This window comes from Xenopus laevis, chromosome 9_10S, assembly GCF_017654675.1.
Source record: "Xenopus laevis strain J_2021 chromosome 9_10S, Xenopus_laevis_v10.1, whole genome shotgun sequence".
Taxonomy (NCBI): Eukaryota; Metazoa; Chordata; class Amphibia; order Anura; family Pipidae; genus Xenopus; species Xenopus laevis.
In genome coordinates, this window is record NC_054388.1 from 22043973 (window position 1) to 22056717 (window position 12745).

Sequence of the window (12745 nt, forward strand, 5' to 3'; positions counted from 1 at the left end):
ATGCCCACCTCCAGGTAATTAATAAACAAGTTGAAAAGCAAGGGCCCAAGTACAGAGCCCTGCAGTACTCCACTAACAACACTGGTCCAATTAGAAAATGTTTCATTTACCACCACTCTTTGTAGTCTATCTTTTAGCCAGTTCTCTATCCAGGTACAAATACTAATGTTCCAGACCAGCATTCCTTAATTTAACCAGTAACCTTCTGTGTGGCACTGTATCAAATGCTTTAGCAAAGTCTAAGTAAAGCACATCCACTGCCATCCCAGATTTGAGGTCCCTACTTACCTTCTCATAAAAATAAATTACTTTAGTCTGGCAACATCTATTATGCATAAAACCATGCTGGCACAAACTCATAGTATTTTTACAATTTGAGAGGTGTTAGACATAGGTCTTTCCTCCTCCCCTTTTGAAGAGCTGTTGTGACCTGGAACACCACAGTGGGTCGATTCTGGTTATATAGGTGGTATCCTAATTGAATTTACTACTTTAGTAAGCTGGTCAATATTTTCTGTCAACTGCTGTCAACTGGAGTTTGACATCAGCTTCGATCTTGCTATCATGAATGGCCTTGTATGTTTGTTTGTCTTTCACTTTCACTGTTTCCAGCTGAGCACCATGTGTATATGCGTGCCTTGGTGTTTGTGTTTGCACCAAGTCTTCTTTGTCTCTTGCTCTTATCACTTGTGATGTTGTCACTTGCCTCAGTATAGTCTCATCAGTAACATGCCTATCAAATTTCATTATGTTTAGAGCCTATGCCTATGCCCTAGTACAACATGTGTTCAAAAATACACCATGCATGGTATCTGGGTAATATTTAATGATAGCATCTACTTGTTTGGAGTTGAAAATAACTTGTTTTTTAACCTCATGACCCAGTATAGGAACTGCTGTGGACTCATGTTCTTTGTGGGGTGCACATTAGCCCTTACTAAGGTCTTAGTACTGTGCTGTTCTTTTCCCCTAGGTGCGATTAAATCCTTGAGTTCAGCCACTGTCATATCATCTTTGTTCATGAGCATATCTTTGAAATGGCCAGGCTTTGTTATCTGAAGCACCCCTGAACAATTTCTGTTTCACTGAAGTTCTCCTTTACTCCTTCATCAATTTGCTTGCAAATATTCTTGTATGTCATATTGGATGTGTTATCACTAATTTTACCTCTGTGTACTTTAAATTCTCTGTGATGAAGGTAGTAAAGATTCCTTAGGTTGTTTGTATGAGTCTATTTGGTTACTATGACAGTTGTCTGGGCTCAGTGATTGTGGAGGTCACTGCATAGACTGAGCTGAAAGTGCGTACATGCACTGGAGGAGTAATCACTGAGTACTTTCCAAGCAAGCCTAGGTTCCTGGGGCACCAATAACATGGCATTTGTAGTGCCTGCTGTTGGTACATTTGTGCTATTGGAGTTATTGGCACTGACATTACAGGATAGGTTGGCATAAATAGCATCTTTCAGTATTAACAGTTCAACCATTCCATTACCCTCTGATTCTAACAAATCTTTATTGTACATGAATGAATGGATGTACTCAAAGCACTTCTCTTAATTTTTTCACCTCAAGCTTTGATGGGTCTGTATCTTGACCAACATTCTAAGTAATCTGGAGAAGTTGTTGGCAAATTGAGCAGGCTTTTCCTGATGCTTCAAACCAGGCCCCTCTTCTCACTGTCTGCTGCCATACTGACAACTTCCTCAGTGCTGTGATATAGAATGTCTTTTCTGGATACTCAGCTTTTGTATCTGGTCTATTTTCCCTCAGTTCAGCATATCAGCACATCACCAATGGGTGTGCTGATCCAGGACAAGCCCCCAGGAATCTGTTACAGGCCCACAGTGAGGCCGTTGCACCTGTAATTCTGTTAAGGAAAATTATTACATAGCCAAAGATACTCGTTTGCTACTTCTTGTCAACTGACAGAAAATCAGATCTCTATGTCTAAACTCCCTCATGGTATGGGTGTTTGAGCAACTCCTACTGGTGGGGGAATGTGAATAGATAACCAAGATATACTGAACAAAGCTATGGTCTGATGCATATTTATATACATACATATTTTTTTCACGTAAATGTAACCTCATATTTACTGGGGTCACACCCTACTCAGGTAATACTGGTGTATTTGCTTCAGAAATACTACTATAGTTTATATCAACAAGCTGCTGTGTAGAAATGGGGCAGCCATTCAGTCTGAAAAGGGAGAAAAGGCACAGGTTACATAGTAGATAACAGAAAAAGTCTATGGGATCCCATTGTATTCTACACAGTTTATCTGTTATCTGCTATGTCACCTGTGCCTTTTCTCCTTTATCAGCATTGAATGGCTGCCCCCATTGCTACACAGCAGCAATGAGTGTGTAATTTATATTTTTTACCAATAGATGGCAGTTGTTTGGAGAGTTTTGTTGTTGATATTATGGAAAGATTCTACAAAAGAGGGAGGGGACCAAAATGCTATAAAAGGAATGCAGAATCAGGTGTGGTTCTCTTTGGTTAAGGGAACACCTATTGAAGCAAGCCAGGAGTCTGAGATGCTGAACTCAGTAAGAATGAACAGGAAGAAAGACACCAGGTGGGGAACGCTGTCCTATGTAGCTAGTAGTGATGTGTGGGCTGACCCGATACCCGCGGGACCCGCTGGTCGGGCAGGTTCGGGTCGACCTCGCACTGCTCCTCGCGGGTGGCGGGCATCCAACTTCCGGTTTTATAGTCTCGCGTCTGCTCGCCACGCCCTTTTTGCGAGTCATGCCGGTCTATAAAAGGACCTGGGAAGCGCGGGTGTGGGCGGGCGCAGGTTGCAGCAGGGCGGGTTAGGGTCGGGTGCGGGTCAGGAAAACCCTGACCCGCACAACACTAGTAGCTAGGGTAGCTAGAAGACGAATAGTTTTTGTCATAGCTCATCCTAGAAATGAGAGGCAGAGAGCAAACAGCTAGTAAGGGTAGATGGTGCCCCACCCAGGAGTGAAAAGGAGTTAGTACTTCAGTGGGTATGCCACAAATCAGGGCTCAAGGGGTGATTTTTCACCAGATTTTGCTATAAAAAGATGTCCATAGCATCCCATAGAATGAAAAAAGTTGCTGTGCATCAAAAGAAAATGTGTTCTATGTTCACAGTTAGTCTTGCAAAAGGTAGGTTTTTCAGGCCTCATACTACTCTGACATTCTCGTGATAATTCTCAGCTCCCTTTTGCATGTCTAGCTAAGAAACCTACATAACCTTAGCCTTGGTCTGTACTAAATGAGAAGTGGCCACATTTGCATTCACTTCTGTCAACAATACAGCTGCCCCTTAAAGCAACATCAAAACTCTGTACCTAAAGGTCCATGCAGAACTCCTATTCCTTGACATGCCTTTGCAAATTGGATAGTTCAGTACAGATTTACAGCTACTGGTGGATTCTGGGAATTTTGGTTCAACAACAGTCAGAGGGTTAAAAGGACAAAGGACCTATTAAGGGGTAAGATTCAGTAGATTACATGGCCTGCATTTGTGGGAAGGCCACAAAGGCTCGGGCCTAGGGCAGCAGGATTTTAGGGGCGGCCTACCACCCAGCTGCATCCACACTCAAGCACTGGGGAAATGCAGGAGATTTGATAGTTATTCAAATTTCCCAATCACCAATCTTCAGTGTTCTTGACCTATGGCTAAGAGGTTGGAATAGTGTTTAAACTAGGCAAGGGGGGGTGATATAAAGAATTATAGGGAAGCTAGGGTAGACAGGGCAGTGGAATTAGAAAGGGGTCATGGGGGAGGAGTGAAGGGGGCATGGCATAAAGTTTACCATTTAAGGAGGTCACTCTGTTACAAGGAAAACAGGCTAATACTAACTCAAGATATAATTTTCTGCTAGGTAATGCAAATTTCAAAAGGCAAAGTAGTAATCTCCGGTGTATGTTGGCAAATGCATGGCATTTGTCAGTTAAAATCTGAGACCTAGAGTTAATTGCTAAAAAGTATGATATAATTGGTATCACTCAGACCTGGTGGGATGAAACATGTGACTGGACTGTGAATTTAAATTTAAAAACTTTCTTCTGCTTCGATATATTCAAAATGGTAATTTATATTGGTGTGAGGTGCTCAATGCTAGCCCTGCTTCAGATAAGAGCTTCCGTTAATATGTACAAAAATAGGAACAAAGGCACACTCACTGTAATGCATCTTCAAAAATTCAAAACCTTTTAATTTCTATTGCTGGTGAGACCTCAGCACGTATTTGTATGTAAAGCCTGAATTAAAGACATTCACTAAACAAATAACCATTGATGGCACTGGTGAGGTTGTGGAATCCCTCTGGGTAGAGATTTTGACTGGGCAAAAGGTTACAAAGAAAATTATCATTGGTGTATGCTATAAACCACCTCGTATAAGTGATGAGTATGAAGCCCAGCTACTTTTACAAATAGAAGCGGTTTCACAACGAAGTCAAGTTATTATTATGGATGACTTCAATTATCCAGACAGTGACTGGGGTAATGGGGTTGCTAAGACAGAAAACGCTAGTAGGTTTGTAAATATGCTGAATGACAACTTTTTATTCCAGCTCATTCAAGAACCTAATAGGAATAATTCTCTTTTGGATCTTGTAATTAATACTGAACTCATCTCTAGCATTTGCATGGGTGAGCATTTAGGGAATAGTGATCATAACATGGTCTCCTTTGAGATTCTGTTGCATAAGCAAACCTATAAGGGAATAACTAAAACAATAGATTTCAGACGTGCAAACTTTGACAGTATCTCTGCAACAATATCTCTGTATCTTTCCATCTCTGCAACATATTAAGTTGGAAATGCTTTTCACAGGGTTAAACACGGAACAAAAATGGGAAGTCTTTAAAATGCTGCTTAATAAATATATGTCAGTATATTCCCCTTGTTAGCAAGGAATGTTGTTGCAAAGCAAAACCTTTTTGGTTCAATAGAAGCATTGGTATTGAGGTGGGTAAGAAAAGAGTTGCTTTTAAAGGGGACCTGTCACCAAATCATGTTAGTTGAGCAAAATAAACTTTACTTACACTATATTTATTATTGAAATTTTGTTTCCTACAGTCTTGGAATTATACTATCACAGCAAGCAGGCAGCAGCCATTTTGTGGACGCTGTTATTGAGATAAATTGTGCATCACCCCAAAATCTTGTGTAAGCATGAGAAACCTAATACCTATACACAGTGCCATACATAATTATAGGGCCTGTGGAGGGAAGGGGCAATGTTAGAAGTGCAGTGACATTTGGGAAGGGCTGAATGGAAAGTGAAAGTAATTGACTGCCCCACCTCTATTCCTCAGGCATAAAGGGGGGCAGATAATATTTGATTGACAGCTCAGATATTTAAACACCTTTATAACAGGTATGGAACTTTTAATGAAAATTAATAATTTGTGTTTCATGCTTAATTTGCAAAGGACTTTCATTATTCAGCTTTTTATGTGTAGGTCCACTTTACGGCTTTCAAGTTAGCTGGGACAGCGAAACAAGAAGGCCAATAAATCATGCAAAAAAGCTATCAGGCAAGCTAAAATTTATATGGAAAAGGGTATTGCAGCAAGCAGTAAAAATAATCCAAAATTATTTTTTAAATATGTAAATAGTAAAAAAATAAAGCAGGAAGGGGTGGAACCCTTAATATCATAGAGGGTCAGCTGGTTGATGAAAACAAAAAAAAGCTGAGATTCTGAACTGTTATTCTTCATCTGTCTACACAAATGAGGAACCAGTTAATGAAGATTTCCTTCTAAATAGTCATTAGCAATACAACTAATGTGCTTCACACATGAGGAAATTCAAAAGAGACAGGAACATGTTAAAGGAAACAAAGGTCCGGGGCCAGATGGTATTCATCCCAGGGTACGTAGCAAGCTTGGCTCTGTGATTGCCAAACCTCTTTACTTAATTATTCTGGATTCATTGAGGTCTGGCATGGTGCAGAGAGACTGGCACATTTCTAATGTGGTGACGCTATTTAAAACAGGATCCCGTTATCAGCCTCAAAACTATATGACAGTTAGTCTGACGTCAGTGTTAGGAAAACTTTTTAAAGGTTAATAAAGTATAAGATACTGGACTTCATAGCAAATCATAATACTATGAGTTTGTTCCGACATGGTTTAGATGTTCGCCTACGGCAACAGAGAAAGAAACAGAAACAAAGAATAGTGCAATATGTTTCAATATTACACCATGCACCCACTGTCCAAATTATTTTCTTGAGGTGTATTTCCCCTTTAATCTTTCCACTACTATTGGTGACATGCACCATTTGTCCAATCCGTTACCACCATCGTTTGGCCAAATTGCCTATTTACAAACTGGAGGTATGGTATATTGCCTGTAGTGTCTAGCGAATCTCTCCCTCCTCTTTAGGTCAGCTTCTCATGTCCCCATAGAGAGATATAAATCCAAAATAGTGTAACACCATTTATTGAAAAGTAATCAAAAAAACAAGTTTGCACTCACATTTGGTTTGAAGATTGATCACACATAGATATATGCATTACACAGGATATTGCAGCTTCTACATGGGGGGCCCTGCCGGCATGTACTGTATATTCCCCTCGTGTCTCTTCCTGTATTCTCTATGTGACGTCACTTCCGGCCTTTTTTTTTGGAGAATTTTTGGAGATTTTTGATACAGCTGAGAGACTGTGGGAAGATCGGCAAGAGAAAGTTATTTTAAGAGACTTTTTTTCCTAAAAGTTTTAAGATTTGATGGTTTAGATCTTGCCAGACTAACTTAATTTCTTTTTATGAGAAGGTGAGCAGGGACCTCAATTCTGGGATAGCAGTGGATGTGATTTACTTAGACTTTGCTAAAGCATTTGATACAGTGCCACACAGAAGGTTACTGGTTAAATTAAGGAATGTTGGCCTGGACCATAGTATTTGTACCTGGATAGAGAACTGGCTAAAATATAGATTACAAAGAGTGGTGGCAAATGAAACATTTTCTAATTGGACCAGTGTTGGAGTGGAGTATCGCAGGGCTCGGTACTTGGTCCTTTGCTTTTCAACTTGTTTATTAATGACCTGAAGGAGGATATTGAAATTACTGTTTCTATTTTTGCTGATGATACAAAATTGTGCAGAACTATAGGTTCCATGCAGGATGCTGCCACTTTGCAGAGTTATTTGACTAAGTTGGAAAACTGGGCAGCAATTGGGAAAATGAGGTTCAATGTTGATAAATGCAAGGTTATGCATTTTGGCAAAAATAATATAAATGCAAGTTATACACTAAATTGTGTTGGGAATTTCCTTAACTGAGAAGGATCTAGGGGTTTTTGTAGATAACAAGTTGTCTAATTCCTGGCAGTGTCATGCTGTGGCCACTAAAGCAAATAAATTATTTTCTTGCATAAAAAAGGGCATAAACTCAAGGGAAAACATAATTATGCCTCTTTATAGGTCCCTGGTAAGGCCTCATCTGGAGTATGCAGTGCAGTTTTGGGCTCCAGTCCTTAAGAGGGATATAAATGATCTGGAGAAAGTGCAGAGATATGCAACTAAACTGGTTAGAGGGATGGAAGACTTAAATTATGAGGGTAGACCAGGGCCGGAACTAGGGGTAGGCAGAGTAGGCACGTGCCTAGGGCGCAAAGCTGGGGAGGGCGCCAGACACGTACCTTTTCTGCCTCCCTAATCCGGTCCCCGATCTGCCCTTTTGCCGAACGTGAGCATTCCCGTTTGTTCTGTTGCACATGCGCATCTGTTCTCGCCGGTGCACTTCTGGTGCGCATGCGTGTTTGTACGCGCTGGTGCGCATGCATGTTTGTACGTGCTGGTGTGCATGCGTGTTTGTACGCGCTGGTGCGCATGCGTGTCTGTAAGTGCTGGTGCTACTCGCAGTGATGCGCATGCGTGCACCTACTCTCACTGCTCTGCATGCGTGTGCCTATTTGGCGCAGTTGCTGGCCAGGTTGCCTAGGGCGCCTGGCCAGCCAAGCCCGGTACTGGGGTAGACTGTTAAGGTTGGGGTTGTTTTCTCTGGAAAAAAGGCTCTTGCAAGCGGACATGATTTACACTTTACAAGTATATTATAGACAAATAGCAGGGGACCTTTTTACCCATACAGAGGATCACCGTACCAGAGGCCACCCCTTCAGACTAGAGGAAAAGAACTTTCATTTGAAGCAGCATAGGTGGTTCTTCACAGTGAGGACAGTGAGGTTGTGGAATGCACTGCCGGGTGATGTTGTGATGCTGATTCTGTTAATGCTTTTAAGAATGGATTGGATGATTTCTTGGACGGACATAATATCAAAGGCTATTGTGATACTAAACTCTATAGTTAGTATAGATATGGGTATATATAATTTATGTTAGGGTATGGAGGGATGTGCATATGGATGAAGGGTTTCATTTGTAGGGGTTGAACTTGATGGACTTTGTCTTTTTTTTAACCCGATTTAACTATGTAACTATATCTAACTATGAAGAAGGAAATTTGCGCATACGAACGTGTCAAGGGGAGGGTCATGGAGGCAACAAGCAGCAGCGGGCCTAGGGGGGCCTAATGAGTAAATACGGCCCTGTTTACCCAAAATAAATTGTGGGGCTCCACACACACATGATCCATATTGGTAATGTCTGTGTACGACTGTACTACATGAATTATTTATAAAATAAATGTGTGCATAGGGTTGCTTACTAAGCCTTACATGGGTTATAGCAAGTTTTTGCTCACTGGGCCGTATCTGAGGTTTTTGCTGCATGAGGCGGATTGAGATGCATTCTCTGCACTAGAAGAGCTGAAATTCTGATCAAAAATTGGAATTTTGGCCAGTGTCGGATTGGGATGCCAGGGGCCCATCAAAAAACCTTAGTCCATGGGCCCATTCTCCAAACTATTTCCTTCACCTCACTCAACCTCTATTCTTCAAGTCTTTTTTCTTTCGATTTTATTATTTATTATTCTATGTATTTAGCCCCTCTGTTCCCATACAGAAGTAGGTATTGAACATGAAACAGGCCAATGGTTAGAAACAGAAGGGCCCACTGACACTTGGGCCCACCGGTGGGCCAGTCTGACACTGATTTCAGCTCTTTACAGTACCAGAAGCAGCTTTTTGCGGACCCTGGGAAACTGGGGGATGCTGCGGCCTGAGGCGAGATTCTCAACTTAGCTCATGATGGCAGCAGCACTACTGTTTACTCATATTGCTCAGTAAAGCCATGCAAGCATTCCACCAGGTTTTATGATAATACATTATTTCCTCTGTTTTAATTATACAATTTTTCTCCCTGAGCGAAGGAAAACGCATAATAATATACCATGTGAATTATATGTGGAGAATTGACCTAGAACAATTTTGCAATTTTTACTACAAAATCCCCAATTGTTTCGAAGCCCGACAGTAGCGTTAAACCTAAGAGAAAGACATTTTCACAGTAGAAATATCAGAAAAACGTTACAGAAAATCACTAGAGGAGAGGCTACGTCATGCATTCGCCTCTTCTGTCACAAAAATGCACGTATGTGAACTGTCACAAATATTCCGCCACCACCTCCGGACGTCACTCTCAACTGTCAGCCAGCTTGTTCCCGCCCCCTGTATTGGTAGGCAGCTCAAGTCTCTTCCGAGACCCAATTCCACAGAGGGGAGGGTGTGAGTGGGGAACGAAGGGGAAAACAGTGACAAGAGAGGGGCGGGCCCGCAAAAGCGCCAATCAGAGTGCAGAAGAGCCTTCATCTTTCCACATTAGCAACGCCGCTAGCAACAGGTGGTGACGTCAGAGGGAGCGCGTTGCGCGTCCCCGCGGTTCTGAGCATGGAGCTGTCCGCGGTTGGCGAGCGGGTGTTCGCGGCGGAGTCCCTGCTTAAGCGACGCATCCGGAAGGTGGGTGAGCTGTCTTTGGACTAGGTCACTGCATTAGGTCTTATTCTGCGGCCAGTCTTGATTGGTACAAACCAATGCAGGCAGGGGGCGCTGGGGAGCTAGAAGCTGAGCGACCCCCCCCCCCTTCCCTCCGCGCAATCATCCGGAGGCCGGCCTGGCAGTAGGAGATCAGTATATGGAGCTCGATAATACGATTTCTGTGTTGACAGCCCGTTCTTTCTAGCTGAGCATATAAAGCCTGTGGCTAATTATAAGCAATGTTGGGCTTAGGATATGGTATGTCTTCATAGTAGGCTACGTATATCCAAAAGGAAAGTGCCACCAGAAGTCTGGCGTAGCTGTTGTCCATTCCTGTCTTTCCTTAACAATCCACATACCAACAGCTTGAACTTCTGTATGACCCATAGTCAAGCCTTGATTTAGGGAGCACAGCAAGTCCTTACACCCTGCCCTTGCTGAATAGTGGAGAACGGGGATTTCACAGTTTTAGTCAACTTTTAGTATGATGTAATTAGTGATATTCTGAGAGAATGTGAAAGTGGTCTTCATTTTTATATTTATTGTGGTTTTACATTATTTAGCAGCTCTCTGGAGTGGAATTTCAGCAGTTGTCTTGTTACTATGGTCTTATTTGACCTAGCAACCAAACAGTGAGATGGGAAGATGAATAGGAGCGGGCATGGACATAAAGATAAGCAATACAAAAGTAAAATAAAATTGTAGTCTTCTAGAGGAATTGTTTTTAGATTGATGTATTCAGTGACCCACAACCACTAGATAGCATTTTAAATGGCAATTTTGGAAGAAAAAGAAATCATTCAAAGAAATAAGGACCAATGGAAACAATGCTAATGAGACTGTATCTATGCATGGGTTACTACTAGCCAAATATTCTATGAAATTTGGTATTTGAATCCATCTGGTGACAATTTGGATTTTATAGTGGTTGATGTTTGAAGTATATCTAACCCTTTTCTCCTGTAATTCCATTTGTTTATAGTATATCATAGAGCTAATATCTGCTGGTCACCCCTTATTATATATTTATGTAATGTATCTGATTTTGCCTCTTTGTGTGACCAAGTAACCCTGTCAAGTAATGTTAATGAAAATGTCCATATGTGTGTCTTAATGACAGCAATTGTGCAGCAACTGATTCATAACTGATGTCTAGAGCTGTCAGTGCACCAGTAAAAGGCAAAGAGGGAAGATCATATTATTAAAAATGGCAGCTTATTTTGCATAATTGCTTTCATTCCTCTTGCCTTTCATCTTATTGTCTGTAAGATCCATCTGGTAGTTGTACTCCCCATGTCTGCAAAATCCTACAAATCCAGTTGCAATTCTATTCTGTGTGGGGCAAAGAGAACATTGGACTTAAAAAGCAGTCATTTTTTTTACCCTTCACTGTTGCTGTTTTTGTCTAATGAAGGCAATGTAGCAAAAGTCATTCTTGCATTTAGTTGCAAGTCAGGTTTGTCAGATGGATTCTGCTACATTGTTTCAGAACACCAAACCACTATGCGGTAAATAGAAAGGGACAGACAGATACTGTTTCCAAATACAGATACATATACAGACAACTTTTAAACACTTGAACATTTATAATTAATGCATATTCAAAAGTTACTTAGGATAACAATCTCTTTTATTAGGCAAATTTTTATTTTTGGTTATGCATCCCCTTTATATTATAAAAACCCTTCTTATGTGTTTCATGATCATTTAGCCCAGGGGTGTCCAAACTTTTGGCTCGCCGGGCCACATTGGAAAAAGATAAAATTGTCTGGGGCCACACATGACATACACAAAAACACGTTTGATTTGTAAGAGTAAAGGAAATACACAGAAAAGAACTACAATGCCAGTTGGATAACCAGATGGAGCTATACACTGGAATATGGGACACCTGATATTAAATAGACTTATTATTATTACTAACTGGGCAATGGGCAGAGTCCCCCCTCCTCCTATTTCCTCGGGAACCAAGCGTTTCAAGCTGGGCCGCATTCATATGCATCCTGGGCCGCATGTGGCCCTCGGGCCGCAGTTTGGACACCCCTGATTTAGCCATAAACTTTATTATTTCATTGGGGTTATTGTAATTGTGACAATTGTAATTTGTAACAACTACTTGTGCCTGGTTTCAAACAGGTTTCATTTTTCCATGTATCATGAAAATTAATTGTTTCCTGAAACATGTAAATCTGTTTGTATTTTAAATCTATTTGTAAGTAAGGGTTATGTTTTGTTAGGCTTTGTCACTGTATTATATCACTAATGTTTGGACCCCTAGCCATAATGTTTGAGTTCTCAGGAATCCCATGCAGTTTTCCTGAACTTTTTCACATAAACTATCATCTTCTTCTCATCTCTCTGCTCTCACTCCCTGTAACCACTTGGAAACTCCTGCTACTCGCATATTTAAACACTGGCCATAATTTCACCCATTCTGTTGGAAATGTGCCCCTTGCCTTTTGCACCCTATGCAGATGCCTCTTCTGCCTACCCTTAGTTCCAGCCATGCTGTAAATAGCATGTGGCATTCTTTTTTTGCTATATTTAGCCAAAAACTTGCCACACACGAATCATCTTGGTCATTCCATTAGGTATTTATTTGTATGGGCCTTGGTGTGTGTGCTCTCATAAACATATGTTGGCCATGTTTGGCCAAAGTGACAATCCTCATATGCACAATTTTCAGTATTTGAACAATCCAGATGGATAGTTTTGACGCATTAATATTGAATGATATGTCAACTGTATTTTATCTGAAGATGCTCTAGGTTGTGCTTGTAGCTGAGGAAATGAAAACAAAACGTAACTGTTTACTGTCTGCCAAAGGCAGACAGTAATTTTTGAAATTGAGATGGGTAATAAAAGGGCATCTATTA

At 41.1% G+C, this 12745-nt stretch overlaps 1 protein-coding gene across 1 annotated transcript in view; it reads left to right on the forward strand.

The window, feature by feature from the left end:
* Positions 1–9759: 9759 nt before the first annotated feature.
* The window catches only part of cbx8.S (chromobox 8 S homeolog), a 29933-nt gene continuing 26947 nt past the window's right edge, over positions 9760–12745 (forward strand). The window contains 1 exon segment of the mRNA NM_001095389.1: positions 9760–9851. Coding sequence (NP_001088858.1) covers positions 9783–9851 — 69 coding nt within the window. The 5' untranslated portion in view covers positions 9760–9782.